The 24,373-nt window shown below is 31.4% G+C and overlaps 9 protein-coding genes across 9 annotated transcripts, besides 7 other annotated features; 6 read left to right on the forward strand and 3 right to left on the reverse strand.

Moving 5' to 3' along the window:
- Positions 1–1,071: 1,071 nt before the first annotated feature.
- Positions 1,072–1,587, reverse strand: TVAGG3_1040130 (protein serine/threonine kinase protein; the record flags this gene model as incomplete). Its single annotated transcript, XM_001313372.1, has 1 exon — positions 1,072–1,587. One exon carries the CDS (start codon positions 1,585–1,587, stop codon positions 1,072–1,074), a length of 516 nt encoding a protein of 171 aa, XP_001313373.1.
- Positions 1,588–2,543: 956 nt separating this feature from the next.
- TVAGG3_1040140 (centromere protein J family) lies at positions 2,544–3,577 on the forward strand (the record flags this gene model as incomplete). Its single annotated transcript, XM_001313373.1, has 1 exon — positions 2,544–3,317. One exon carries the CDS (start codon positions 2,544–2,546, stop codon positions 3,315–3,317), a length of 774 nt encoding a protein of 257 aa, XP_001313374.1.
- Positions 3,578–3,657: 80 nt separating this feature from the next.
- Positions 3,658–3,684: a mobile genetic element.
- A 51-nt stretch (positions 3,685–3,735) lies between these two features.
- Positions 3,736–3,768: a mobile genetic element.
- An 813-nt stretch (positions 3,769–4,581) lies between these two features.
- On the forward strand, positions 4,582–5,283 carry TVAGG3_1040170 (spectrin binding; the record flags this gene model as incomplete). The annotated part of the gene is made up of 1 exon (XM_001313374.1): positions 4,582–5,283. One exon carries the CDS (start codon positions 4,582–4,584, stop codon positions 5,281–5,283), a length of 702 nt encoding a protein of 233 aa, XP_001313375.1.
- Positions 5,284–5,686: 403 nt separating this feature from the next.
- TVAGG3_1040180 (associate of C-MYC AMY-1 family) lies at positions 5,687–6,076 on the forward strand (the record flags this gene model as incomplete). The annotated part of the gene is made up of 1 exon (XM_001313375.1): positions 5,687–5,947. One exon carries the CDS (start codon positions 5,687–5,689, stop codon positions 5,945–5,947), a length of 261 nt encoding a protein of 86 aa, XP_001313376.1.
- A 169-nt stretch (positions 6,077–6,245) lies between these two features.
- TVAGG3_1040190 (BLOC-1 complex subunit 1 family) lies at positions 6,246–7,177 on the forward strand (the record flags this gene model as incomplete). Its single annotated transcript, XM_001313376.2, has 1 exon — positions 6,548–6,898. One exon carries the CDS (start codon positions 6,548–6,550, stop codon positions 6,896–6,898), a length of 351 nt encoding a protein of 116 aa, XP_001313377.1.
- Positions 7,178–7,351: 174 nt separating this feature from the next.
- Positions 7,352–7,381: a mobile genetic element.
- A 151-nt stretch (positions 7,382–7,532) lies between these two features.
- Positions 7,533–9,767, reverse strand: TVAGG3_1040210 (amino acid permease family; the record flags this gene model as incomplete). The annotated part of the gene is made up of 1 exon (XM_001313377.2): positions 7,796–9,607. One exon carries the CDS (start codon positions 9,605–9,607, stop codon positions 7,796–7,798), a length of 1,812 nt encoding a protein of 603 aa, XP_001313378.1.
- A 2,005-nt stretch (positions 9,768–11,772) lies between these two features.
- Positions 11,773–12,423: a mobile genetic element.
- Positions 12,424–13,642: 1,219 nt separating this feature from the next.
- Positions 13,643–13,690: a mobile genetic element.
- A 2,195-nt stretch (positions 13,691–15,885) lies between these two features.
- Positions 15,886–16,925: a mobile genetic element.
- Positions 16,926–18,284: 1,359 nt separating this feature from the next.
- On the forward strand, positions 18,285–20,384 carry TVAGG3_1040250 (guanylate cyclase protein; the record flags this gene model as incomplete). The annotated part of the gene is made up of 1 exon (XM_001313378.1): positions 18,285–20,384. The coding sequence occupies one exon, from the start codon at positions 18,285–18,287 to the stop codon at positions 20,382–20,384; it is 2,100 nt and encodes a 699-aa protein (XP_001313379.1).
- Positions 20,327–24,288: a mobile genetic element.
- On the reverse strand, positions 20,550–21,620 carry TVAGG3_1040270 (uncharacterized protein; the record flags this gene model as incomplete). Its single annotated transcript, XM_001313379.1, has 1 exon — positions 20,550–21,620. The coding sequence occupies one exon, from the start codon at positions 21,618–21,620 to the stop codon at positions 20,550–20,552; it is 1,071 nt and encodes a 356-aa protein (XP_001313380.1).
- Positions 21,639–22,154, forward strand: TVAGG3_1040280 (uncharacterized protein; the record flags this gene model as incomplete). The annotated part of the gene is made up of 1 exon (XM_051255468.1): positions 21,639–22,154. A coding segment is annotated over one exon (516 nt), but the record flags the coding sequence as incomplete, so codon positions are not given.
- Positions 24,289–24,373: the final 85 nt, after the last annotated feature.

Here is a 24,373-nt window from a genome sequence, read left to right on the forward strand (position 1 = left end):
TTTGGATGAATGAAGTGTACGTTTAAAAAATGGCTTCCAATTAACGTAAAAAATATTCTTATGAACAAATCGAAAATGTCAATTTTTTATTTTCGTTGTAAAACCAAATAGAAGCTTTGATTTATTAAAGATAAAAATTTCGAACTACGATAATTTTTATTGAAATTTAAATTAAATTCAATGAGTCATCTGAATTTTTTCACAAACTAGCAAACAGTATCAGATTCTAATTTATTTCTCAAAAAAACCGACTACATGCGATATAGATATATAGGACATAACACTATTCAGGTTAATTACTATTTATTTGCACTTTTGCTAAATTATTTGAAATTAATAAAGCAATTTATGCTTTATGTTTTATAATATATATTATCTTCGCTAGTATTGATATAATGTATCATCTATTTGGCATAGTATTGCAAATTCAATATAATGCTTCAATTATTGTGTTTAAGTAGCAAACTACAGCTATTCAATTAAAATATAATCATTAACATTCTATTTATATTTAACTGATCTAATCAACATATGAATATACCGTAATTTGGAAAAGATAGAAATATTTCATTAAGAGTGAATCCAAAGAAAATGCAAATAACTATGATATCCCAATAGTTTATTTGTTTTTATAACAGATCATGAAATGTCAATTGAATATCTCTAAATTTTCCCCATTAAATTTTTTATATTCTACCAAAACTTTAGATCTGAGTCATATCTCCAATATAGAATATATTTTTAATCTTATCACATTTTACTTTTATTATTATTAATTAATGAAACTCAATACAAATCATGATATGAATGTATCTCTAAAATTCAATAATCGTCACACGGAAATATTTTAAAATGCGCAAATTTTGCGCAAATTCAATTCAAAATAATCGTTTTTGCGCATTTTTTGCACCTACAGGATAACCCCTCATTACAAGTGATTTTAATTTGTATTCATCATTATTTAATTCTTTGGTTAAATCCTCGTTTTGCATTATTTTCTCTATTTCGGATTCTTGTTCATCTTGTAACTTATTCAGTAGTGTATTGATGAGATATTTCAAGTAATCGAGGCTATCTGCTAACAAGGGAAATGATTTCCTCAATATCCTTTTCCGTTTCTTTAACAGGTTTGTCGAGATTTTGTAAAATATGATCGACATTTTTTAAAACACTTTTAACTTGATCTAATTCAATTCTGTTTGATTTAATTATGGCTTTAACAGCTTGGTTCGGTTCATTTTCTGTCATTATATAATATATCACACCACCGAGTGCGAAAATATCGGAAGATGGTGAGTATACGAGATTTTTAATTACTTCAGGGGATTGATAAAGACCTGTTCCATGGGGATGAGAAGTCGCCATTGGATTGCCTGATTTTTGAACATCATCGTAATCGATGATGTGAGGAAAATGTTTTGTATCAATTCGAATATTCTTTGGACAAATATCTCTGTGAACAATTTTGTTTTTGTGAAGAGTCTCCAATTGATCAGCAATAAAATAAATCCATACTAATTTTTCGGCATATGAAACTTTGTTTTTTTCCAAATAATAGTATACTAAAATCAATGTAAAGGCTATCATCATTTTTATGAATATCAATGAGTTCCTGGAGGAAAATATTCTCTTTTTGAAGTTCTGCAGTTTTTTGAATTGTTTCGAGTACGCCTTTCCGATTATTTCGCGCGAAACTTTTTTCCCGATACACTTTGCGAAGTATCCCTTCATTTTCAAAAACTTCAATCTCAGCATTATTTCCTGCATGATAAGTATCATCCATTTTTATTTTTGTTTTTGACTAAATTAATTCACTTCTTAATTTTTTTTGACTTCTTCTGATATGATTGCAATCTAGTTTTATACCAATTGAATATACTATTTGTTGACAAACTTCAATTCTCGGACATACGATTATTTTTGATTCAAATGCTGTTCGGCATTTAAAATCAAAAATAATCATTTATACGAGAATTACACTTTTCCGACATTTTTGGGTCGCTTCGCACCCCTGACAAAACGTCGGAAAAGTGTAAATTTTCCAAAGTCAACACTCAATCAGATTGTCTTTCTCTTACTATATGGATTGAATTCCAATATCTAATTTCACGCAAAATATATCAAGAGCAATACAATTTCAATTGAAATCATGTTAAATTTTTTAAAAAAGATCGACCATTAAAGGTGTTACATTGAGATAACCGAACTATATCGTTCCTAAGTTATTGCTAGGAATGAACTCTTTGATCAATCTCCCTTTTCTTGATAATATTTTTTAAAAAAATGTGTATTAATTTAGTCAAAAATCAATGGTCATATTGAGTGTATGATAGAAAAATAATGACTGATTATCATTTTGATAATTCTTCTTTAAGAAATGAAATTTTTGACTAATTATTCCTTTGATTTTCCGCATAATCTGAACTATCCTAAAAAATTAGGTCATTTCGGATATTTATGGAATTAGAAGTATATGCTGTAGATATGAACAGCATCTTTGTTGATCAGGAATGAGAAAAGTGTACGTTTATTTTTTTGTATTGATGTCGCGCCAAAACAAGCGTGATCATCTTTCTGCAATTTTAGATTATCTAGACTCTGCCGAATCAAAGCTAGATAATGAAATTAATGAAATGGAAGCAAAATTATCATGTGTTACAAAAAAAGTCGCATTTGATATCGAATACGAACCAGAAATAAAACCAAAAGAATATCCACTTACTAAAATATCAAAACAACGCAACAGATCGAAGTTCCTTTCTAATAGTTCTATACAAAATTCGCAAACACAATCAAAATTAAACCAAAAAAGTGCTCAAAAATCGAGTATCCAGACGAGCAAGTTAAACTCTAAGTCGAAATATAATTCTTCAATTAAATCTCCAAGTTCTATACAGCAGAAACCTCCAATCAAAAGCCAGATCGATGAAATTAATATTTCAGGAGAAGTTATTAAGTCGTACCATCTTGATTTTGGATTTCAACCATCATCAACAGTAAAAGTTGAAAATCTGACAAGTGGTGTCAAAAGAATATTTCATAAAAATGGGGATGTTTCTAATGTTTACAGAGATGGGACAATGAAGACATCCCATAAAGGTATAGTATACACATTTTTCTCTAACGGTGACAAGCAACAAGAATTCCCTGATGGAACTAATTCTTATAAATACGCTCAAAACAACGCAATCGAAGTTAACTATAGGAACGGCATTAGAGTTATATTCTTCGCAAATGGACAAATACAACATTATACTCCAGATGGTAAGTGTGAAATCATTGTTCCTGATTCGACAATCATTGAGCAAGAAAAATAATTTTAAGCTATTTTATCTATCGACGAAAACACAATAGTCAATTAGAGGAATTGTAATATAACACTATCAGAAGTGATTTGGCCATAGGTTCTTCACCTTTAACACAATCTGTTTAAGATCCATTGATAAAAACAGATTCTACAAAGAATTATAATAATTGTTTATTTCTTAAGATTAGTTCATAAGAATTTTCTTCACAACTTCCTTTATCATTAATTATCATAGCCATTTTGACATTCTTCGATGGCTTGAATTGAGTGAAAACATATGAATGTTATTGAACTAATGATGATAAAACATTTTTTTCCATCCAGAAATTTTTTATTTTATGACTGATAGTTTAAGGATGCACTTACCACTTTTTGACCCTTAAGGTTTTATTTTCTGATCGGCTTCACGCCTGTTCTCCTATTTTTGAGAGCATGTCAGAAAGTGGTAAGTGCACCCTTAAGGCCGGAAACGCAAAATAATCGAAAAACCAAGGTTCGAATTTCAGTATATGTTAGCTATGGTTCAGTAATGAGAAATGGATAAGAAAAAAAGTTGTAAAATCACAAAAGAATTGAGAAGTTTATGGAGGTTTGCCAGAATATAAATGAATGATTTATTGTATGATGGATTTATCAACATATTAAAGAGCATTGTGAATCGATATGTTTATTATACAAGTTAGCACATTTGACGATAAAGAGATCGAGAATATATACCAAAATATAAAAAGCAAATTAATTGCAACAAAAATCTTATTGCCATCTGAGTTAAAGGGAATAATTTTTGAAGCGTCAAAGTTCAACAGCCTTTATTTAAAGTCATATTTGTCGATTTTCCAAAAAGTTTCAACTCTCTATCCCAAAGATCAAAGATGCCATGATATTCCTTCTTTATTATTATATGATATGTTTTATTCTAAGGACAGACAAATAGTTAAAGATGAACTTGAGAAACCAAAATATTCATTACCTTTAACTGAAAATAATGCAATTTACAGGTCAATAATCAATGATGACCAATATTTATAAATTTGGCTCATAGAAAGCAAAGAATTTCAGAAAAATCAAATGATAACTATTTTATCCAGATCCATATACAAATAATTCACTTTTGGAATTATGCTGCTATCATGATGCAGTTAAATGTTTTAAGATTTTAAAGTCAAAATTTAATTCAGATGTTACAAAAAAAATGCTTATATTATTCATTCTTGAGCGGAAAAACAGACATATTGAATGAGTGCATGAAATTTCAGAATCCAAATAAAGAATGCATGAAATATGCAATAGTATCTCACAATGATAGCTTGAATGGAGATACAGATCTTCACATCGCTGCCCAGGGGAAATCCCTAAAAATTTTCGAGTTTCTTGTTTCACATTGCGCAGAGATCAACTCACAAAATAATAATGGGTGTACGGTACTTATTTATGCAATTTGTAATAATAATATAGAAATGGTAAAATGTCTTGTATCTCATAATGCGGATGTCAACGTAAAAGACAAACATGGAAATTTCCCTCTAATTTTGGCTATTGGGTTAAGAAACATAAGAATTATTGAAATTCTCATTTCAAAAGGTGCCGATATTAATGCAAGAAATAATCTCGGACGCATGGCTCTTATTAATGCTGTTGATAACAGCCAAATGGAAATTGTACAATTCTTTATATCACATAATGCTTATGTGAATGCAATGAATGAAAAAGGAAATTCACCTCTTATGTATGCAGTAAGAAATAGAAGCGAAGATATCGCCAAATATCTCATAATACATGGGGCAAATGTGCGGCTTAGATCAGTTGATGGAAATTCTCCACTACGTATTGCAGTGGAAAATGATTTAGAAAAAACAACGAAACTTCTTCTTATGCAGGGCGCTAGTATATATGCTAAGGATAATAAAAGTGAACAGTATTGGAATTCGCAAAGGATAAAAGATTATTTAGATATTCTGACTCTCAAAGGCTTGTAATTTGTCGGGCAGCATTGGATAAGTTTTTTGTTTCTTCAATTATAATGATTGAATTAAATAGTTAAGTAATTATTACATTAAGAATGACTTTCCATATCAATTTAAACGTCAAATTTCTTAATGAACTAGCGCTAGGTATCTCAATTAGTTGAAAACAAGTGATTTCCACAAGGAAAAATTCCTTTACAATTCAAAGCATTTGATATTTTAACAATCTAGTAGGATCTATTTCTAATGTTTAAAAATCATAATATAAAATAAAAAGCTAATGCATATACTGATACTGTAAGCTATACATAGTTGGAATGACGCTATTTCGATATTAAATAGCCTTCTAATCGATATTTCATTAGTCTCTTTCTAAAATTCCTTCATTGCCACTTTTTTTTTGTAACGTATATAAATGGAGAATAAACGTGAAGCATTCCGCAAGTACCTTGATGATGGTGGTGTTCTCGACGCACTCACAAGAGTACTTGTAGCTTTATATGAAGAGCCAGAGAATCCAGAGGCTCCATTAGAGTATATTAAACAATTTTTAGGATCTCCAAATGGAATTGATGTAGAGAGCCTTCAAAACGAAAATAAGGAATTAGAAGAACAGGTAAAGACATTAGAAGCAAGAGCAGCAGAGCTAAAGCAACAACTTGGAATAACAGAATAAATAAACTGTATTATTTTATATCTTAAATAAACGGATGAATATATAGTTATACAAAACCTACAAAATAACAAAAATGAAATCTATTCTCTTCACTAATTTAAAAAATATTTGAATATCTATCATAGATCAACGATCTCAGAAAGCAGTCGAGATCACATCTAACTTTTTTATTAATTCCATGCAAATCTAATATGAATATATCACGATATTGAGATTTTTATTGATATGATTTTAATTTTTTTTTTGAATCATGCATTATATGATCCAACACATTTAGTTATAGCATAAATTATTACCCGGATAAAACTAGTCATTTCGTTTATTCACATTTCAAATAGAATAATGTCATAAACTTTCAACAATACTGATGTGTGGCAACACCATATGACTAAACTAAAAGGCTCAAACATTTACTTATGATTCTAAGGTTATGATATCAATATATTAAGGATTATTCAATAGAGATGGTTTCATATATAGATGCTTGGGCTATGAACTGCAGATAGTGACTATAGTTTATGCTCAAATGATCGTTTGACAATGTTTTTGCTCCACAGGCATAAAAAATAAGAAGTGATAAACAAAAAGTGACAAAATAATATGTTTAGGGCAATTGCTGAGGAACATAAGGAAAAACAAAAGGAAAAAAAGGCACATATGAAAGAGCTTGAAACAAAAATTGTCGATCAGTCTCTTCCAGCACTTAGCGATGCAGTCTTTGAAAAATTAACAAAAGGATCAGAGGAAATTCTTACAAACCAAAAAGAAATAGACTGTAGATGCAAAACAGTTCGCGAAGAGTGGGAAAAGCTTAACAATGAGCTCGGAAAGTGGGCAACTATGATTAATGACCTTGATCGTGCTGTTAAAGAAATTGGAGATGTTCGTGCATGGTCACAACAAATACAGGCTCAAGTTCAAGAGGCTGTCGAGCGTCTTGACAAGCAATAAACTATTCTATTCCGATTTTAATTTTTATTAACTTCTATTTATATTCTATAAAATACAATTTCTATAACGATCAAAAATCATACATAAATATTTGATATCTTTGATTAAATCTAAAGAGAGAGAGGGTCAAAGTTGCTATTTGTCACTTTTCCACAAGAAGATAATGGGGAAAAAGTTATCATATAGTTGATCTCACTCACCTAGGTGAGAGATGCATGTAGTGTAATGTGATAAACAGTGGGATTGCTGATCTAAGTCCTAGGTTCGAGACACATTGGCTTCATTTTTCTCTTTTTTATTGACGTAAACTATTCAATTTTTGTGTTCTCCATTCAAATTTCAGAATTTTTTTTGCAGATTTCACGCTACATTCGAAGTTACCTTTTGTAACAACCACCACTGCCTACGAAAGACGAAAGTGTGTCACGATTTCACCCGGAAATCCGACGGTTGTTTAAGAGTATGCACTTTTGTCACCTACTCAATCTAAAGATTTGTTTTTCATTTTGAATTTATTTTTCATAAAAATCATGTTTTTAAAATGTAAATTGTTAAATCAAGCTATGGTTAGAATAATTTCGAACTATTTTGAATTAAAAAATGAAATCAAATTTGAGTTAACTTAGTTTAGTGTGAAAACATTAAAAAACATATTTTCCAGGTTGATAAAATAAGAATTGTTTAGTCAAATAGAAGGATTTCGATATTTTTTTGAAAAATTTGTTGAATTTTGCATGGAAGCAGCTATTTTTGAGCTTTTATTTTGCGTTACAAAAAGAAAGTTTATTTAATATAATATATGCAGCAATTATTCCGTTCGTTTAAAACAAAATTAAATTCCAAACGAATAATCACATTCAATAAATAAAAAAATACGAAATCCAGAGAAGATGTGGCTTATTTGAGTTCATATCCGACAAGTTCTGGATCTGGCATTTGCTTGTTATCTGTCTGAGAAGCAGACGAACCAGTAGAAATGTGGAGGCTCTCAGATTCGTCAGTCTTCTGTGGGTACTTGGCATCGAAGAGGATTTCTTCTTCAGCGTATTTGATATTTGTATTGATTTTTCCGCATTTCTTGAGAATCAAGAATGCAACGACAGCGATGATGAAGATTACCAAAGAAATAAGGAAGATCACCCATCCTCCGTGAGAGAAAATCATACAAATCATGGCTGCGATCTGGACAACGACTGAGAAGATGTTTAAGTAAGGATACAAGAATGCTTGGTGGTCGAGATCCTTCTTTGGATCATATCCGCGTCTCTTTAGTTTGATTCTGAAGACAATTTGGGATATGATGATTCCGACCCACATCAAAGTGCCCGTGAATCCACTGATACCCAAAAGAGATCCGTAGAGTGATGAGGATCCCTTACCAAAGACGCCCATTGTTTGTGATAAGAAACCAAAGATGAAAACAATCCAAATGAAAACAAGAGTAAATATCGTAGCGTTGAAAGGTGCAGCATACTTGTTGAGTTTGGATAAGAACGCTGGAGCCAAACCTTCCTTTGACAAACCATAAATGCATCTGACTGTACCGTAAAGACCGGAGTTAGCGCATGAGAAAGCAGCAACAAGAGTGACAAAAGTGAATAATTGGCCGGCCCATTTCAATCCGTATGATGATAATGCGTAAGCGAAAATTGATTCGTCGAGTGAAGCTTTGTGATGAGGAACGATCATAATCAAACACAAAATAGGGATAATGTAGATCATGATAATTCTTGTAGCAACTTTCTTGCAGGCTGCTGGAATATTCTTCTTCGGATCTTCAGTTTCAGCCGCAGAAAGACCGACAATTTCGGATCCCTGGAAGTTAACCAAAACATAGATCATGTATGTGATGAGAATTGCATAGCCATTGGGGAAAAGACGATGGGCCAATGAACCCTCACCTTCTGTAATGACTTTTCCGCCAATGAAACCAACTTCTGTATCTGTGAATGGATGCTGTTTCTTTCCAATGACACCAACCCAGATAAAGAAGGCGACAACGACGAAAAATACAATGACTAAGATTTTCGCAATAGCCATTGCTGATTCGACGTGGCCGAACCATTTGACCTTGAACAAGTTGATAAGTGTCAAAAGGACAAGACATATGCAACCCCAAACGAAATCACTCCATGCGGGGTTCTTGAAAGGAATTGTGTAATAAGTATTCATGAAGGTTGAGAAGGCAAGACATTCGGATGGAACGTAGACAACCCAGTTAACCCAGAACGACCAACCAATGCCTGTACTGATGGCATCTCCTAAAAACTCTCTATTGTAAGCAACAAATGAACCATGACGTGGTAAATTGACTAAAAGCTCGGAAAATGATTGCATAACACCGAAAACACAAACACCAGCAATAAAGTAACCAATGAGAACGGGGATAGCGCCCATTTCAGCAAAGGTAAGTCCGAGGCCTAAGAAATAGCACGAACCAATAATTCCTCCAAGAGAAATCAAAGTAACATGCCAGGATTTGATACCTCTTGATAAAGAGGTAGGCGGACCGTCGTCCACAGATTTAATGACTGGTTGAGAGTCATCATGTGGACCTAAGTCGTGTAATTCTTGACCATCTGGGTCAACATGTTGAAATTCGGTAAATTGAGCGACTGTTTCTGTTTCGACTTCGTGACTGTTAATTGGAAGATCCGGAAACTCTTGTGGATCTGGAGATTCTTCGCTAGAATGATGATCTGAATCCATTGCGAGAAAAAAATGAAATTGTGAATATTGTGTTAAAATCAGAAAATTGAGTAGAAAAATGGTCTGTTTCTTTTAAATTTGAATGCAATTAATTTTAAAATAAGACCATTGTAATTAGAAGTGCATACTAAATATGATCTCATTTCGACAATTTTTTCTCCAGCGTTAATTTTGCAAATTACCACAGACTATTTCAGAGGATTGAGCGGCAACTCAATCCTCTGAAATAGTCTGTGGTAATTTTTAGTCTCTACACTATTTCAATATAAGCTCCATTTTTAAACAGTTTTTAAAAATCGAGCATTGAAAAGTGTGATGAGACTTTTATTTTTTCTGTCAATTCGTATTCTCTCAAATGATTCTGACATAAAGGTTAATATTAACTTTAGGTACAGCAAAATATTGCATAAGATTTGCATTTGTGAACGTAACCCAATTTTTTAAATGATCCAGATTAAAAGAATTAATATACAAATACAACCGATATGTAACCTTTTTTCACGAACTCCAAGCCATAGAATGAAAAAATTTTGACGGTTTGATTTTGATAAAATATATTGTACAATACACCAATATCAAAATTACTTTTATTGTTCTAATTGTAAAGTTCTCAATCAAATTTTGTATTCAAATAAAATTTTTATTCCATCAAAATCAATGTTTTTAATTATATCAATCTAAACACATTTCAATATTGAATTTCATATTATAATTCAAGTTTTAGAAAATCATCCATTTTTTTAAAAGAAAACAACAATAATGATTACTGAAGTACTATCTACACAGGTCTAGCATAGAAACTTAGCCGGCGATATATAAATTTGGGTTCATTATGACATAAACAAATCACAAAATAGCCATTGATCTTACAACGATCTCGCTATTTACCTTCTTATTTCTCAAATATCAATGGTATCATTGACAATATCATTTTTATTTTAACAGTCTTGTTTGTTCTAAATCCTTTCAAATGAACTATTTTTTAAGGATTTATGAATTCTTACTATAATAAGATCCTTTTAAATGTATAATTCCTCCTGATCCTGAAAGAGATAACTGTAAAATAAAGGGTGTGACTGTCTTTTAATCTGTCCACCCGAATACTATCGATTTCATTTTAAAATCTTATAATCCATTGCTTAAATAATAGTCAACAAGCATTTTTACTCGAAAATATAATTAAGCATTTTACATCAATTAATTCAGAATCGTACATATCCTTCAAATTTGATATAATTCACTACAATGGTAAATTTATTATTATATGACGATCAAGATTGGTCAAATATTTTCAGAAAAAATTGAATTCTTTCAATCTTTCAGAGGTAGGGCAACGATAGAAAATTTTTGGAAAAAAAGTTCGGAGATCTTAAACGTATCATATTCCCTGCATGGTTTGGTATCTTCCGCCATGCGTTGTGCCAAACATATTGACACTTTCCAATAATTAATTTATGGTATGAGTCACAGAGTTAGATTATAAAAAGAAAGTAAATAATTGCAATTAGAAATCATATATGTCGGAAATCAAATGTTGATGAGCAGAAACCTTTTACTCATCATAAAAGAGATAAATCACTAAAGATTTGTATACATTAAAATTTGATATTTGGTGCTCGAAAACTGTCTGATGGGACTCCTCCAAAATGAACCAATCTATCGCTGAGGACCAAATTAGATGATGTGGATGGTGTATTCTCTAATTCTAACTTAGGAAGAATGGGAATAAAACGAATGACGACAACAACATGTCAAACATAGATTAAATATCTATGAATCAATAAAGTATACGTGCATTGAATGTGATAACGATCACTTGAGGCTTATAACTCTTTGACTAAATTATGCAATAATTAAATATAATCATTTTTATATTTTTATACTGATAGTAATTAATATACTATCCTGCTTAATAAATGGTATGATCAAATTTGTTTGAAAATTTAATTATGTATATGAAACTATGTCTTCTATATAAAAATCAAAATTTTCTAACGAACCTAGATTGAACCTTTATGAAAATCTATCATTTTTGTTAATTGAGTTAATATGAATCTTTTACATATGTATATATAGCATTGATAGCTTATATAATCATGGTTTATTCCATATTAACATATTTTTTCAGTTAAATTTGTTAATAATATCATGTAACAAATTAATTCGAGTGCGGGACAAATTTGCCAAGTGTTACTTTTCAATAACCTTAAATTACACTTTTCTCATTTTTGAAAAAATAACCTTAAATTATATTTGAAGAAATTATGTCTATGATATATGTTTTATGCTAGAATCTTGGAGTTTTCATGCACTACACAAGAGCTCCAAGGTTCCAAGAGTGAATGCTCAATAGCAATTATAGAGATGTACCTTTTCAAAATGACTTTTACTGATTAAATTTAATCAATAGAAGACATTTTGAAAAGGTACCTCTACAATTAGATATACAAGAGATTCAAAGCTTCATTTCAGATAGATTTGAAACTTTGAAACTCTTGGTAGATTTTGAGTGAATGCTGACAATCATCTTTGAGAAGGTTTTCTTTAAGAAAACCTTCTCAAAGAGGTTTCTCAGGAGCCCTGAGGCTCCCTTTCGTAATGATTGGGAGCCTTGGGGCTCCTGAGACGAAGAATGGCTTCGCCGAATCTTTGATCAGCAGAGGCCAAATGAAAAGGCCTCTGCTGACGGATTCTCAGGAGCCCTGAGGCTCCCTTTCGTAATGATTGGGAGCCTTGGGGCTCCTGCAGCAGAGTATCGCTCCGCTCCATTAATTTTTTTAAAAAAAAGTGCCGTGTGGCAAATTTGTCCTGTTCCCAATTAATTCAAGATTAGAATGTCTACAAAATGCTAACAAATAAGAACAAAATACGATTTCTCGACTTAAATTTTAATATGGAGTAGTTTTTCGTTTAAATCTAATTAAAAATGAATAAAAACTTATCTTGTACTATTTTCATTCAAAGATTTTAATAATGTAAATCATGCATTTTCATAATTCAGTACAGTTCTTTTTAGAATTAAAGTTGATGAGGATGATATTTGTGATTTAAAATAATTTGTTAATGTTCACCTTTTATTCATCACCTTGTGGTATGCCCTAAAGCAATAGCATTATCAATTCTGCTGAATTGATCAACTCAAAATTCCAAAAAAAATTCAAAATTTCAAAAATGAAATTAAACAATTTGAATTTTCACATAAAAAATCAATTTCGAAAAAATTTGGAAAATCAAAGTATTTGATAATTAGTCAAATAATCAATTTACATCGTTTTTACTCATAAAAAACAACTAATTTTTGATTTTGATATCATATTTGATAAATACTCATTCCAGAGTTGACGTAATGTATTAATTATTGTTAGAGATATTGCTTTCGCAGCAAAATTCTTATTTCATGAAAGAAAAAAAAAATGATTTTATTCCAACAAAAACAAGTAAACAGATGAATGGAAACGTACTATATTTTCATAAATGTAGTAATCAGCGTGTCGGCTTTTGTTTATCATGTTCGAGTCAAAATGTATTAACTTGTAATAAGAAATATTCGAAGATTATATGAAGTATTGAGCATTCTTTGTAGAAATATTTGTAATTCATTACTAACATATATAATAAAGTTGTTTTTTTTCCTTATTGCAATAATTTTGTCTGATTTTAATAACTTTCATGTATACGAGTTGTGTGAATATGCATCATAATATGCGTAAATATACTTATTTGCGACGAATAATGTGGTTGCATAATGGAGGTGCTAAATTTTTGATTTTTAATATGGGGCTTTGGTATGTATAATCATGTTCTTATCTCAACGTAGGAGTATTGGTGCAATATGATTAAAATTTACGAGGCTGATCTTAAATTGAATAATTCTGGAGTATAAATCACAATGCAGCTAATTCTATGTTAAAGATAGATACAGATTGTAGTAATCAATTAGGGAGTACAAATTCATTCTTTCATTTCTGTCGTATTGAGCAGAAAGGAAGAGATCATAACCCTAGGAAAAAAAGCCCAAATTTGTCACTTTTCATAGTACGTTAAACTCAATTCGCTCGGCGAATGCCGAGCACACGTACTCATCATTCAACATAATATTCTCATTCTTTGGTTATATATAGTGCCAGACAACACAAGATTTCAAAGAATTACTTGAGTTTTTCAATTAATCTTAATCCGATTTTAGATTTATCGAGAACTCCATCATCACAATCACATACTTCAGTGCGGTAACTACAATTATCCATATACAGAAGGAAGTTCTTTTCGAACAACTCATTTGGAGTCTGTTTTGGAAAGAACTTCTTTCTGTCCGACTTAATTTCATAGTTCCTGATCAACCAAAAGACAGAAACCACACACTATCTACTCAGGAAAGGAGTTCTTTCTAAATCTTCCTTAAATTGAGATTTTACGAGAGATAACCCTTCTATTGCACTTAAAAATGAACATTTTGATATCTTTAGTATCACACATGGTCATATATAGTATTTCATCTACATGAATACATTCATCTTTCGAAGTCTCTCATTAAATGGGAGGCTTCGAAAGATGAATCGTTTTATTCATACAACTTTAAATCTCGAACACATTTAGAGAGTGAGTATATCATTTTATTCTTGTTTTGAGTTTATTCTGATTCAAAATTGCAGTGAAAACAGAAGTTCACACATCATATCTGAATGTGAGCTCATCTATACTTATACGATCTCAATACCTCCACTCTAAGCATAAGAGGTGAAGTTATATAAAAATTATCAGATGCGTTGAAGTCTCAAAAGTATTGCCTGAATGCTTGTTTCATATTTGTCCAAGTAGTTTCAATGAATAAATGTATTGTTTTTTATAATTTCGATTTATTTTTAGAAAATATTCAATATAAACCTTTATTGTGTTATTTACATCTCATAAATTCTCTGTCTAAATCATATAAAAGCGCGTTTTACCCCTATGAATCAAGAAATTCATTCAATATTCATGGTATATTTATTAAATTTATACGATTTACTAATAATCAATATTATATCCTCATAAATAGCAATATATTTTGGTAATCTATGATAATCATATACAATATTTGAAATCAAATTTTCATTAGTTTAGGTTCCTTGTTAATAATAAACCATTATATTTATTACTAATAATAAAATCTATGTGTCGTATTGAAATTCAATAAAATTACTTATTCGGTCCAAAAAAACAAATTAGATAAAATTTTCTTTTTTTATGTAATTTTTGTTTTTCATTTTTCTCAAGATCCTAAGTTATGTTCTAACTTTTGACATCATATCCTATCATGCTAGGCTATATATTATAGCATATCCAAAAGGCAATGAAATCTATCAGAGAAGCCTTTTTGACCTATCGTTGCCCTACCTCTAATCTTTCTGAAAAATAATTTCATTTTTTTGTTAGTGGAAAACGAATATTCTGATTGTTTCATAATTGCACTTTCTTATAGTAGCTCAGTCCATATTATTCAACTGCATATTTTATAATTTAAACAATTCTAAACCCGTTTTTACATTCAAGGTTATGATAAGCACGTTTTTATTCTTTACAATAGTTACGTATCAATTTCCCTACTTTATTTAATGCAATTTATCATTCAATAATCTCTATAATATCATTATATGAGTCAAAATTGAATTTCAACTTTTTTTTTTCATATGAAGAGGGTACCACATTCATTTGCCAGAGTTCACCATAAGAAAATCAAATTCTTTTTTCTTTAATACTTTTATAACAGAAACATTGAATATAAAGTTGAAATTGGACTTATCTTATATTTTAAAGTCAAAGGACTATTAAAAGAAAGCTCCATTTACACGAAAACAATTTTAAAAGCAAATCAAGTACTCTCTTCAAATATATTTTAGATTTAGAAATTCTTTTGAGGAATTCTCTAGAGTGTGATTTTGTCAACAATACATAATAAAGTATATACTGTATGTTTATGCTATGCCCTATTATTAGAAAAATTTATTATAATATTGAATCAAGCATAAACAGCTTCCTCATCATTATTATATTAATTCTTTTAGGTATACAGTGAGATTAGCATTTCGTAGGTTGTGATTTATAGCTGATAAAAATTGTTTGTATTTCAAAAAGATTAGATATAGATCTACGGATATCATTGCGAAACAAAGTACTTAAGTGTGAAGAAATAATCCGAAAGGAATTGAAATAAGATCAGAATCGAATTTTTCTTTTTCAAAATCAAGGAGTAAACTATTGATTAATAGTAGAGATGTTTATATAACGGATCGCATTAAGGGTGCACCCGCATGTACGTTTATTTGAGAGTAGGAGGATTACCATCTCAATTTTGAATGCTTCGTTAGCGCAATATCTCGATGAATATTGTATTAAAATTGAATTTGCCCATACCAATATATCTGATACAATATCCTTAAGTTTTACTAAAAAGAATTTTTTAAAATCCCTGCAGATTCGGGGATTTTTCAATTTTTTGATTTTTTTCGCAAATTTTTCGAAAAAAAAATATTTTCAGAAGAGCCTTAACGGCTAAGTTTTATGTTTAATGTTGAGTATCAAAAAGAATGGGCGTCTGATATAGCCATCATATATCCCAGAAGCAAATAAAAATTCTGACTTTTTAAGCATAAAAAAATAAAATTTTATTTTTTGCAAAAAACAGGCCACCCGGATGTACGTTTATTTGAGAGGAGGAGGATTAAATTTTTGAAAGCAGTAAAATTTGTAAATATTCTAGTTATATAATAATATGTATTATTTTAAAAAATAAAAAATTAAAGCACGTTAAAATTTTTTTGATGAATTTTTACAAAAGCTACTTAGGATTATGCAAAATATAGTAATTAAACATAAATTTCAAATCAGATTTTACTTATGATAAATATTTTAAATTTCCGAAAATTAAGTTCAGATCGACTCGATACGTTGTAATTACTAAATAAGGTGCCAAAAACCTATTAAACAGTATCAAAACTATCAAGATTGTAATGTTTTTGAAGAAAAATTTATAGAATTATGAACTTCAAACAGATATTATGTAAATAAAAATAATATAATGGATTTGTTTATTCGTATAATAGCAGCAATAAGTCGATTATTCACTTCTACTTCTGAGATTTGAATTTAATTTCGACAGAAAAAGAGATTCAAGAGGAAAATACTAGGGAATACAAACTGCCACCATGACAGGATTATTATGGAGCCAAGTTGTACTTTTTGATATTTTTAGAGTTTTACTACCTATTTAGGTACCAAGTAATTGCTTAAAAATTAAGGTTCTAAATTCTGAAGTTTACATGATCCTCCCGGGCGCACCCTTAACATCATCATGGAAACTAAGCGAAATCAGATATTGATTCATGAAGTTGGATATTAATGTTACAAAACTGCCATTTTTGAGTTTTGTTGTCTAGTATTGAAATATTTTTGTGAACATGAATTTTCTTCTTTCATAATATTGAAGTAGTTCATTTGTTACATATATTAAAAACAATACTTAAACGATAAGTCAACCGTATTTTTTCTTTATTGATTTGCAAATATCTTAGATGAAACATTAAAATATTTCTTCGGAAAAATCTTCACAAATCTTTGAATTAAAATGATTGCTTTCCAAATGAATTTTCAGAGGACGCAAAGATTTAAACGAATGAATACTTAAGAGTAATAAGGATGCAGCAAATATTTATTTTTGATAATACTGCCGAATCATTATTTTTGTATTTTGGATTTGTATTCCTATATAACAACAGATGCCAAAAATTAATTAGGCTTCAAATCACTCAATAATTATAATACAAACATGACAACAGAAGTTTTTCAATTTTTACAAATAAAACCGCTTTCTTAATTCAAAAAAATCACATTGATTTGAATTTTTAGATAAATGAAAAAATTTTGTAATCTACTTTAATTAGTAATATTGATAAAAAAGATTGTACGTTATCAGCATTTTCAGAACTATTCAAATTCTTTGTGGACGTAAAATCCAATTTCAAATCCAATTATAATTAATGAGCGATATTGACTAAATTTCGAATTTCACAAATATTTCAATTCATACAATATTTTTTTTTACAATTGGATGAATGATTTGGAATTTATAGATCCTGAACAGAAATTCGTATATACCTATGTGAACTTTGCTGACTATCTAGATGTTCCATGGTATGAGCAATTAAAAGAGATCATGTACCAATATTTTAGCAAGATTCATACAGATGCAAAGACGCACATCCTGATTAGCTATGTTCTTTCCTTTTTTCTAGCTATACAAGCAATTTTCCCTACATTAGCGCAACAATCTTTTCAACAAAAATCGAATTTACTTGCTAAAACGGTAAAATTACTTTCCGCGATCTGGTGTGGCGGTGGATTGTTTGGAGAGAACCCAGCACTAGTAACATCATTTGTCATATCATTAATCTTCACTGCTTTTATGATATTTACGTTTTTTCATGCATTTCGATACAACCATGTTTTACGTCTTTCGTTTACAGAGTAAAATACAGTTTTCATCGTATATAACTATATTATCCCTATTTTAGTTCCATTTATTACTACAGGAATAGGACAATCAATAGAATACATTATTAAAGGTGAAATAAGCGCATTTTCAATTATTACGCTAATACTATCGATAATAGTATTTGTAGTGCACTTATTATTCCAATATATGTTTTATTCGCCGAGAATTATGTTTTTAGCTGACATAACATTAAATTGGAACTCGCTAAGTAGTATGTTGATTACATTATGCAATGGACTCCTTTCCATGCTTACATCAGCCTCAATTTCCATAACAGATTCAAAGATATCGATTTTATTTGCAACATTAATTATAACGTACTTACAGTTGTTCCTATCGGTCTATTTATTTGTAAATGTATCGTTCATTAACAGAAAAATCGGTTCTATTTATTCCGGAATATTATTTGGTTGTGGAGCAGCAAATATCGTTAATATCATTGCAGTTTATAAGACTATCAACTATACAATCATATTCTTCGCTACAATCTTATTAGTTATCGCTTCTGTTCCAATATTTTTGATGATATCAAATAAAATCGTTCAAAAAGCTCTAACGAGGATATCTTTTGTTGACAATGAGAATCAGAAACAAGTTTACAACAAAGCCGATGAATTTATTTCAGATGTAAAATTAACAATCGAATTTTGTCCTCTGCAAGTGTTTTCTTGGACATTATACGAATTCTTCCTCGAACTAGAACCTCGAAACAACGATTTGATACTACTTTATTGCAGATTGATCTCTGCATTTCCAAGATATCAGTATCATCTCGACGATGTAGCGAAATTCATGAACTATTCAACTCTCAAACTACGTAGAATATATTTCTTGCAATTATCGCACATCATCCGCCATAGACATACCACTACAACTACAGAAGTTATTTCATTTTTCAATGATTACGATAATCAGAACAGAACTTTACAATTATTGACCCAGAAATTCTGGGAAAACGTTTTATCAGAGAACAGATCTGCTTTTTGGACGACAATGTTAGATTATAACAAAGAAATCAAGAACATGGAAGTTTTAGTGAGACAAGCGATCAACGATTTCGAGAACAGCCCTGAAGTAATCTCACAAGCCATAAGAGTTTATCAAACAGTCACTTTTAACTTCCATCAAGCAAATAAACACTCTGATGAGCTGAAATTGTTAATGAGTGGTGTTCCTGCGCATCCTGATCGTGCTCTTCCTAACATTCTTTCGGTGTTTCCGATGATTGGAGGCATTTCCGCCGATGTCGTACAGGATATTGAAATTTCTGGCCACGCGATTGACATGCACGATATCGATTCCGACTTAATGCAGCGTAAAGAAGTAGTCTATGACCTTCTCAGCCATCAAAAAGTCGGCCAAATTTGGTTACAGGTCATTTACTTCATTTTGGCGAGTGTTTTGTTGGTTGTTTTCGGATCTGTGTATATATCTAAGCTCAGTAGTACAGTTGTTAATGAGATAACCCAGACATCAGATTTTATGATCGAAGCAAGTACGTTGTTACACGTTTTCTCGCGTTATGCCTTATTCAAGAGCTTCAACAAAGGCTTGTACCACACGAAAGATACTCCTATGTCCAATTCTGATGAAACCATGAAACAAATTTCTCCGAATTGGTATCCAGAGTACCTTTCTAAGTATGATCCGTCGGATACAAAGATGGCCAGCTTGGAATATTCTCTTAAAAAAGAACTAGGACTAACGGTAGAGAAATTAAGAGAATTAGATCAAACAAGAGAGAACGTTAAGGTGTTTAATGATCGGTTCTTGGTCGAACAGTTCGAACCATACAATTATACACTCAATGAACTCATGGTTAACATATTTTCTTACGAAAAATTGGATTTAACTTTCCTCCAAATGACGAAAACAGCATTTACATACTTGAAAGACATCATAGCAGAGTTTGCTGATGCTACGGACTTCACGAATACTCCTTTATCCATTAATATTCTTATGATATTAACTTTGTTAATAGATTTATTGGTTTATTGTCTTCCTATGGTTCTCTATTACTTCCTTATCCATGTTCAGATGGAAGATATCTGTTCTATGTACTTTTCCCTTCCAATGAGCGAAGTCAAGAAAATAATCGGAGACCAAACAAAAGCTAAGAAGGAAAACAGCCTCGCAATGACCTTAATATCCTCTTCCGATAACAAATTCTTGAACTTTCCCATGGCAATAGTACAGTATACATTGTGCGTCGCCTGTAGCCTACAGCTACAGGCACCGACACAATGAAAAAAGTGACAGAAAACTGACACCATACGGGCGCGCATATGTACGCATATATGTGTAAAAATAAACGTTCATATGTAAACTAACCTTTATTCACTAGCAGGAGCTTTGTTGTTCGCTTCCATTAAAATGTAAACTTTACGTGTCAAAAAAATTCTGTCACGTAAACTATTTATGTTGAGATTGAGTACCAGACTCTAATATAAGTTCAACCATTATATTAGAGTCTTTAGGAATTTCATATGGTTCTTTTACATAATATTCCTTTTTTTGACCATCAGTTGATTCTTCAACTCTTTTGAATGAAAAGCGCTTATAAAACTCAAACACGAGTGCATCTTTATAACCAGTGATATCGTAAAATTTTGGTGGCACAAGCTGTTCATTCACATTACATATAAATTGTTTGTTATCATGAGCAATATTACTCAACGTTACTAAAGGCTCAAGGAGAGGATTTATTCTTATCTGATAACCGACAAATTTATATGTTGGTTTGCCCTTTCGCTCAAGGATAAACCTGATATTCGCTATAGTTATGAAAAGCTCATCAAAGTACTTATATGTTTTTTTATCTTTATCATTTTCGTCAGTGAAATCTGCTATGGTAAAACTATAATATACATGCATTCGCGAGATATATTTTTTTTCCCATAAGTCTAAAAATTTTGCTTTCGATGGAATTACTTTTTGCGTGAATGTTCTACCATGGTCATCTTCCCAAACAAGCTCTGGTTTTCTTGATGTTGTGTCTGTTTCAGTGGTTTCTAATAACGCAGTGATGAAATCCAACACATCTCCTAGGGACATGTCATATTTATAATTCAAGGCATTTTTTTCTATACTACTGTATGAAGGTAATGTTATGATTGGTGATGTACCTTTTCTTAATACATTCAATTTATTTTCATTTGAATCATAGTAACAATCAACAAATTCTCTACTTGCCTCAGTCATTTTTTCCATAAGACCTTCATTCAACTCCTGTGTAGTCATGTTGGGTTTTATGTAATATCTCATGTCAAACCTTTTTTTCACTGATTTTGATGAATCTGTCATTTCTAATGGAATAGCAAGAAACTCAAAGTCTGGATGCTCAAGACTTATCTTTCTTATCTCAAGAGCTTTTGACGCAGGATATTCAATGAAGTCTCTCGGTAATTTATATGAGACTGTATTACCACTTATCGTGCCATCATTCATAACATGTTCATAGTATAATCCATCATATTTAGACATTTTATATGTAACTAAAAGATGGAGAAAGTTATTAATCAAGTAGATAAGATTCTTCATGATGGAGCACGTAAGAATAGTAAAGAACTAAACAATGCACTCATTATGCCATTTTCTGATGATTATCCATTTTGTACTAATGGTGTTTATTTCTACTGCGGTAAGATGGGTTCAGGTAAGACATATGGTGTTATTCGTCATATAATGATAACAGACCGCTTCACTAATACTCCATATTATGACTCAATAGTTATCTCAGCAACATCAGGAACAATGGATAAAACAGCGAAGACATTTATGAGTCAAGTTAAAGCACCAGTACTGAAAAAGGATGATAAAGAACTTATGCCTTATTTAATGAAGAACGTTAAGATGAAAGCAAAGTATTACGCTATTGTTGAGTTCGTTCAAAGTAAGTTCGAAAAAATTTCAGAGGAGATGGAACACATCTTAACAAAGCATCAACTAAGGAAACCTGATGGAAAGTTTGAGTATAAGAAGATTGCAATATATGTTGTAAAGAAGTTGAACAAATATCCTTTCACAAAGTATCCCAGTAATTCTCTATTAGTGTTAGACGATTATGGTGGTCATGACTTATTGAATGACCCACGTTCACCATTAGCGAACTTCATCACTAAGGTCAGACATTATAACTATACTGTTGTCATCATGTGTCAAACATGGAGACATATATGTTTAAACATTAAGAGACTATGCACTGACTTCGTTATCTTTCAAGGTTATTCTATGAGAGACTTTCAGTCAATGATTGAACAGTCAGGAGCAACAGAAGATTGGGAAGAGTTATGGAACAAATACAAAGAGCTACCAACACCTCGTTCATATATGGAAGTTCATATAGTTGCAGGAAAGACGGACTTTAAAGAAGTTAAGCAACAAAAGATGACATTATTTTAAGAAGAAATAAATGGGTTTTGGCGATTATGTTAAAGCTGGATGGGGTATGGTGAAAAAAAATCCTGGTCTTGTAATAGGTGCTGGATTTAACATTGCTAACAAACTTTTCCCTCAAGTTGGTCAAGTCGGTGGTGTTATCGGTAGTCTTGGTGAAAGAATTGCAAAAACTACATTAGGTGAAGATAATGCATTAACGAAGAATCTTAAAGCATTCAATAAAGCTCTTGGTGGTGACTTCAGTAGAGACAAGCCTGTTGAAACACCTATAGTTCAACCTCAACAAACTATTGACAACAATAAGTATAACGCATACATTGGAGGAGCTATTTGGAACAATCATAAGCCATTAGTTCAGTCAGTACGTGTACTATCAGACATGCCATGGATTAATGCTATTAGTGGCACTATACGCAGATAATATATTTTTATGAGGTTTAAATGAGTGAACAAGAGAGGAAACTCATTGATGAACGAGTTAAGAAATGGGAGAATGAACGTCCGATAATTCGTACCATAATTAGCGATCAAAAGTTCAAGCAGCATACATTTGATTTTTTGCGCGATATATATAATGATCTTGCTTTTGATTACAATGCTAGGCAATACTTTGAGAAAGAATATGTTCAAAAAGGTCGTATTAATTTCCCAATGAGAAGAGAAGGCTTTTTGATTACATCAACATATACAGCACGTGGTAGAGACCCTTTTACAGACGCGGTTCGTAACTTTAAAGCACGTTCTTCTATTAATGATGATCCAGATTTCTACATACCTTATTTTCGTCCACCTTCGCATCCTTTACGAACCAGTGATCCTGGATATGACGCTAAACGAAGATATATAGAGACGAAATTAGCTAAATACAAGGAACCTAAGGATCCAAGGACTGGAGAAGTAAAGGAATCACATGTCAAGATAAATAAGCTTTACAAAGTAGTTGAAGAATTGGAGAAACGATCTAATGAGATTAACGCTGAGAAGAAAAAGGAAGTACCAAATATGAACAAACTAGATAAGATGATTAAGGAATATAGAGGATTGGCGAATACATCGAGCGTTCTAATAAAGGAAGTAGAAAACACGACAAAGCTGCAGAAAATGATTCATGATGAATTACTGTTAGGTGAATTTTCTATAAAACAAAGACAGAGTAACTTAATGGGTGAGGCTTATTATTTGGAGAATTGGTATAATGAGAGGTTAAAACAAATGTCGACTCCAACACCAACTCCTACACCTACTCCTACAGTAGCTCCAACACCAACTCCCACTCCTGAACCAACAGTAGCTCCAACGCCAACTCCTACAGTAGCTCCAACGCCAACTCTGACACCAACTGCTCACGCAGGTCCTCCACCAATGTCGAGTAGTCATGGTATAACATTAAATAAACCAACACCTACACCAAAAATAACTCCTGTATCACATCCTAGTACAACTAACCCAGTATCTGATTCAAATCAAGCGGAAAGATCACAGGTTCTTAAAAGAGCTAATACACCAACTGCTTCCCCTATTAGAACACCAGAGCCAACTCCAAGAATCACAAAGGCGCCAACACCTTCACCGACTGTTGAACCAACTCCAGAACCAACAGTACCTCCAACTCCATCTCCAACTCCATCACCGACACCTACAAAAGCACCTACTCCATCTCCAACTCCGACTAAAGCTCCGACACCGTCTCCAACACCAACTAAAGCTCAACACCGTCTCCAACTCCAGCTGAACCAACTGATGCAGAATCTATTCAAAATTGGTTAGACGAAGAAAAGCGAAAAGAAAAGGCTGCAATTGATGCTGCACTAGATAAAAACACACCACCACAGACACTT

This window comes from Trichomonas vaginalis, chromosome I (genome assembly GCF_026262505.1).
Source record: "Trichomonas vaginalis G3 chromosome I, whole genome shotgun sequence".
In the NCBI taxonomy this organism is placed as follows: domain Eukaryota; phylum Parabasalia; order Trichomonadida; family Trichomonadidae; genus Trichomonas; species Trichomonas vaginalis.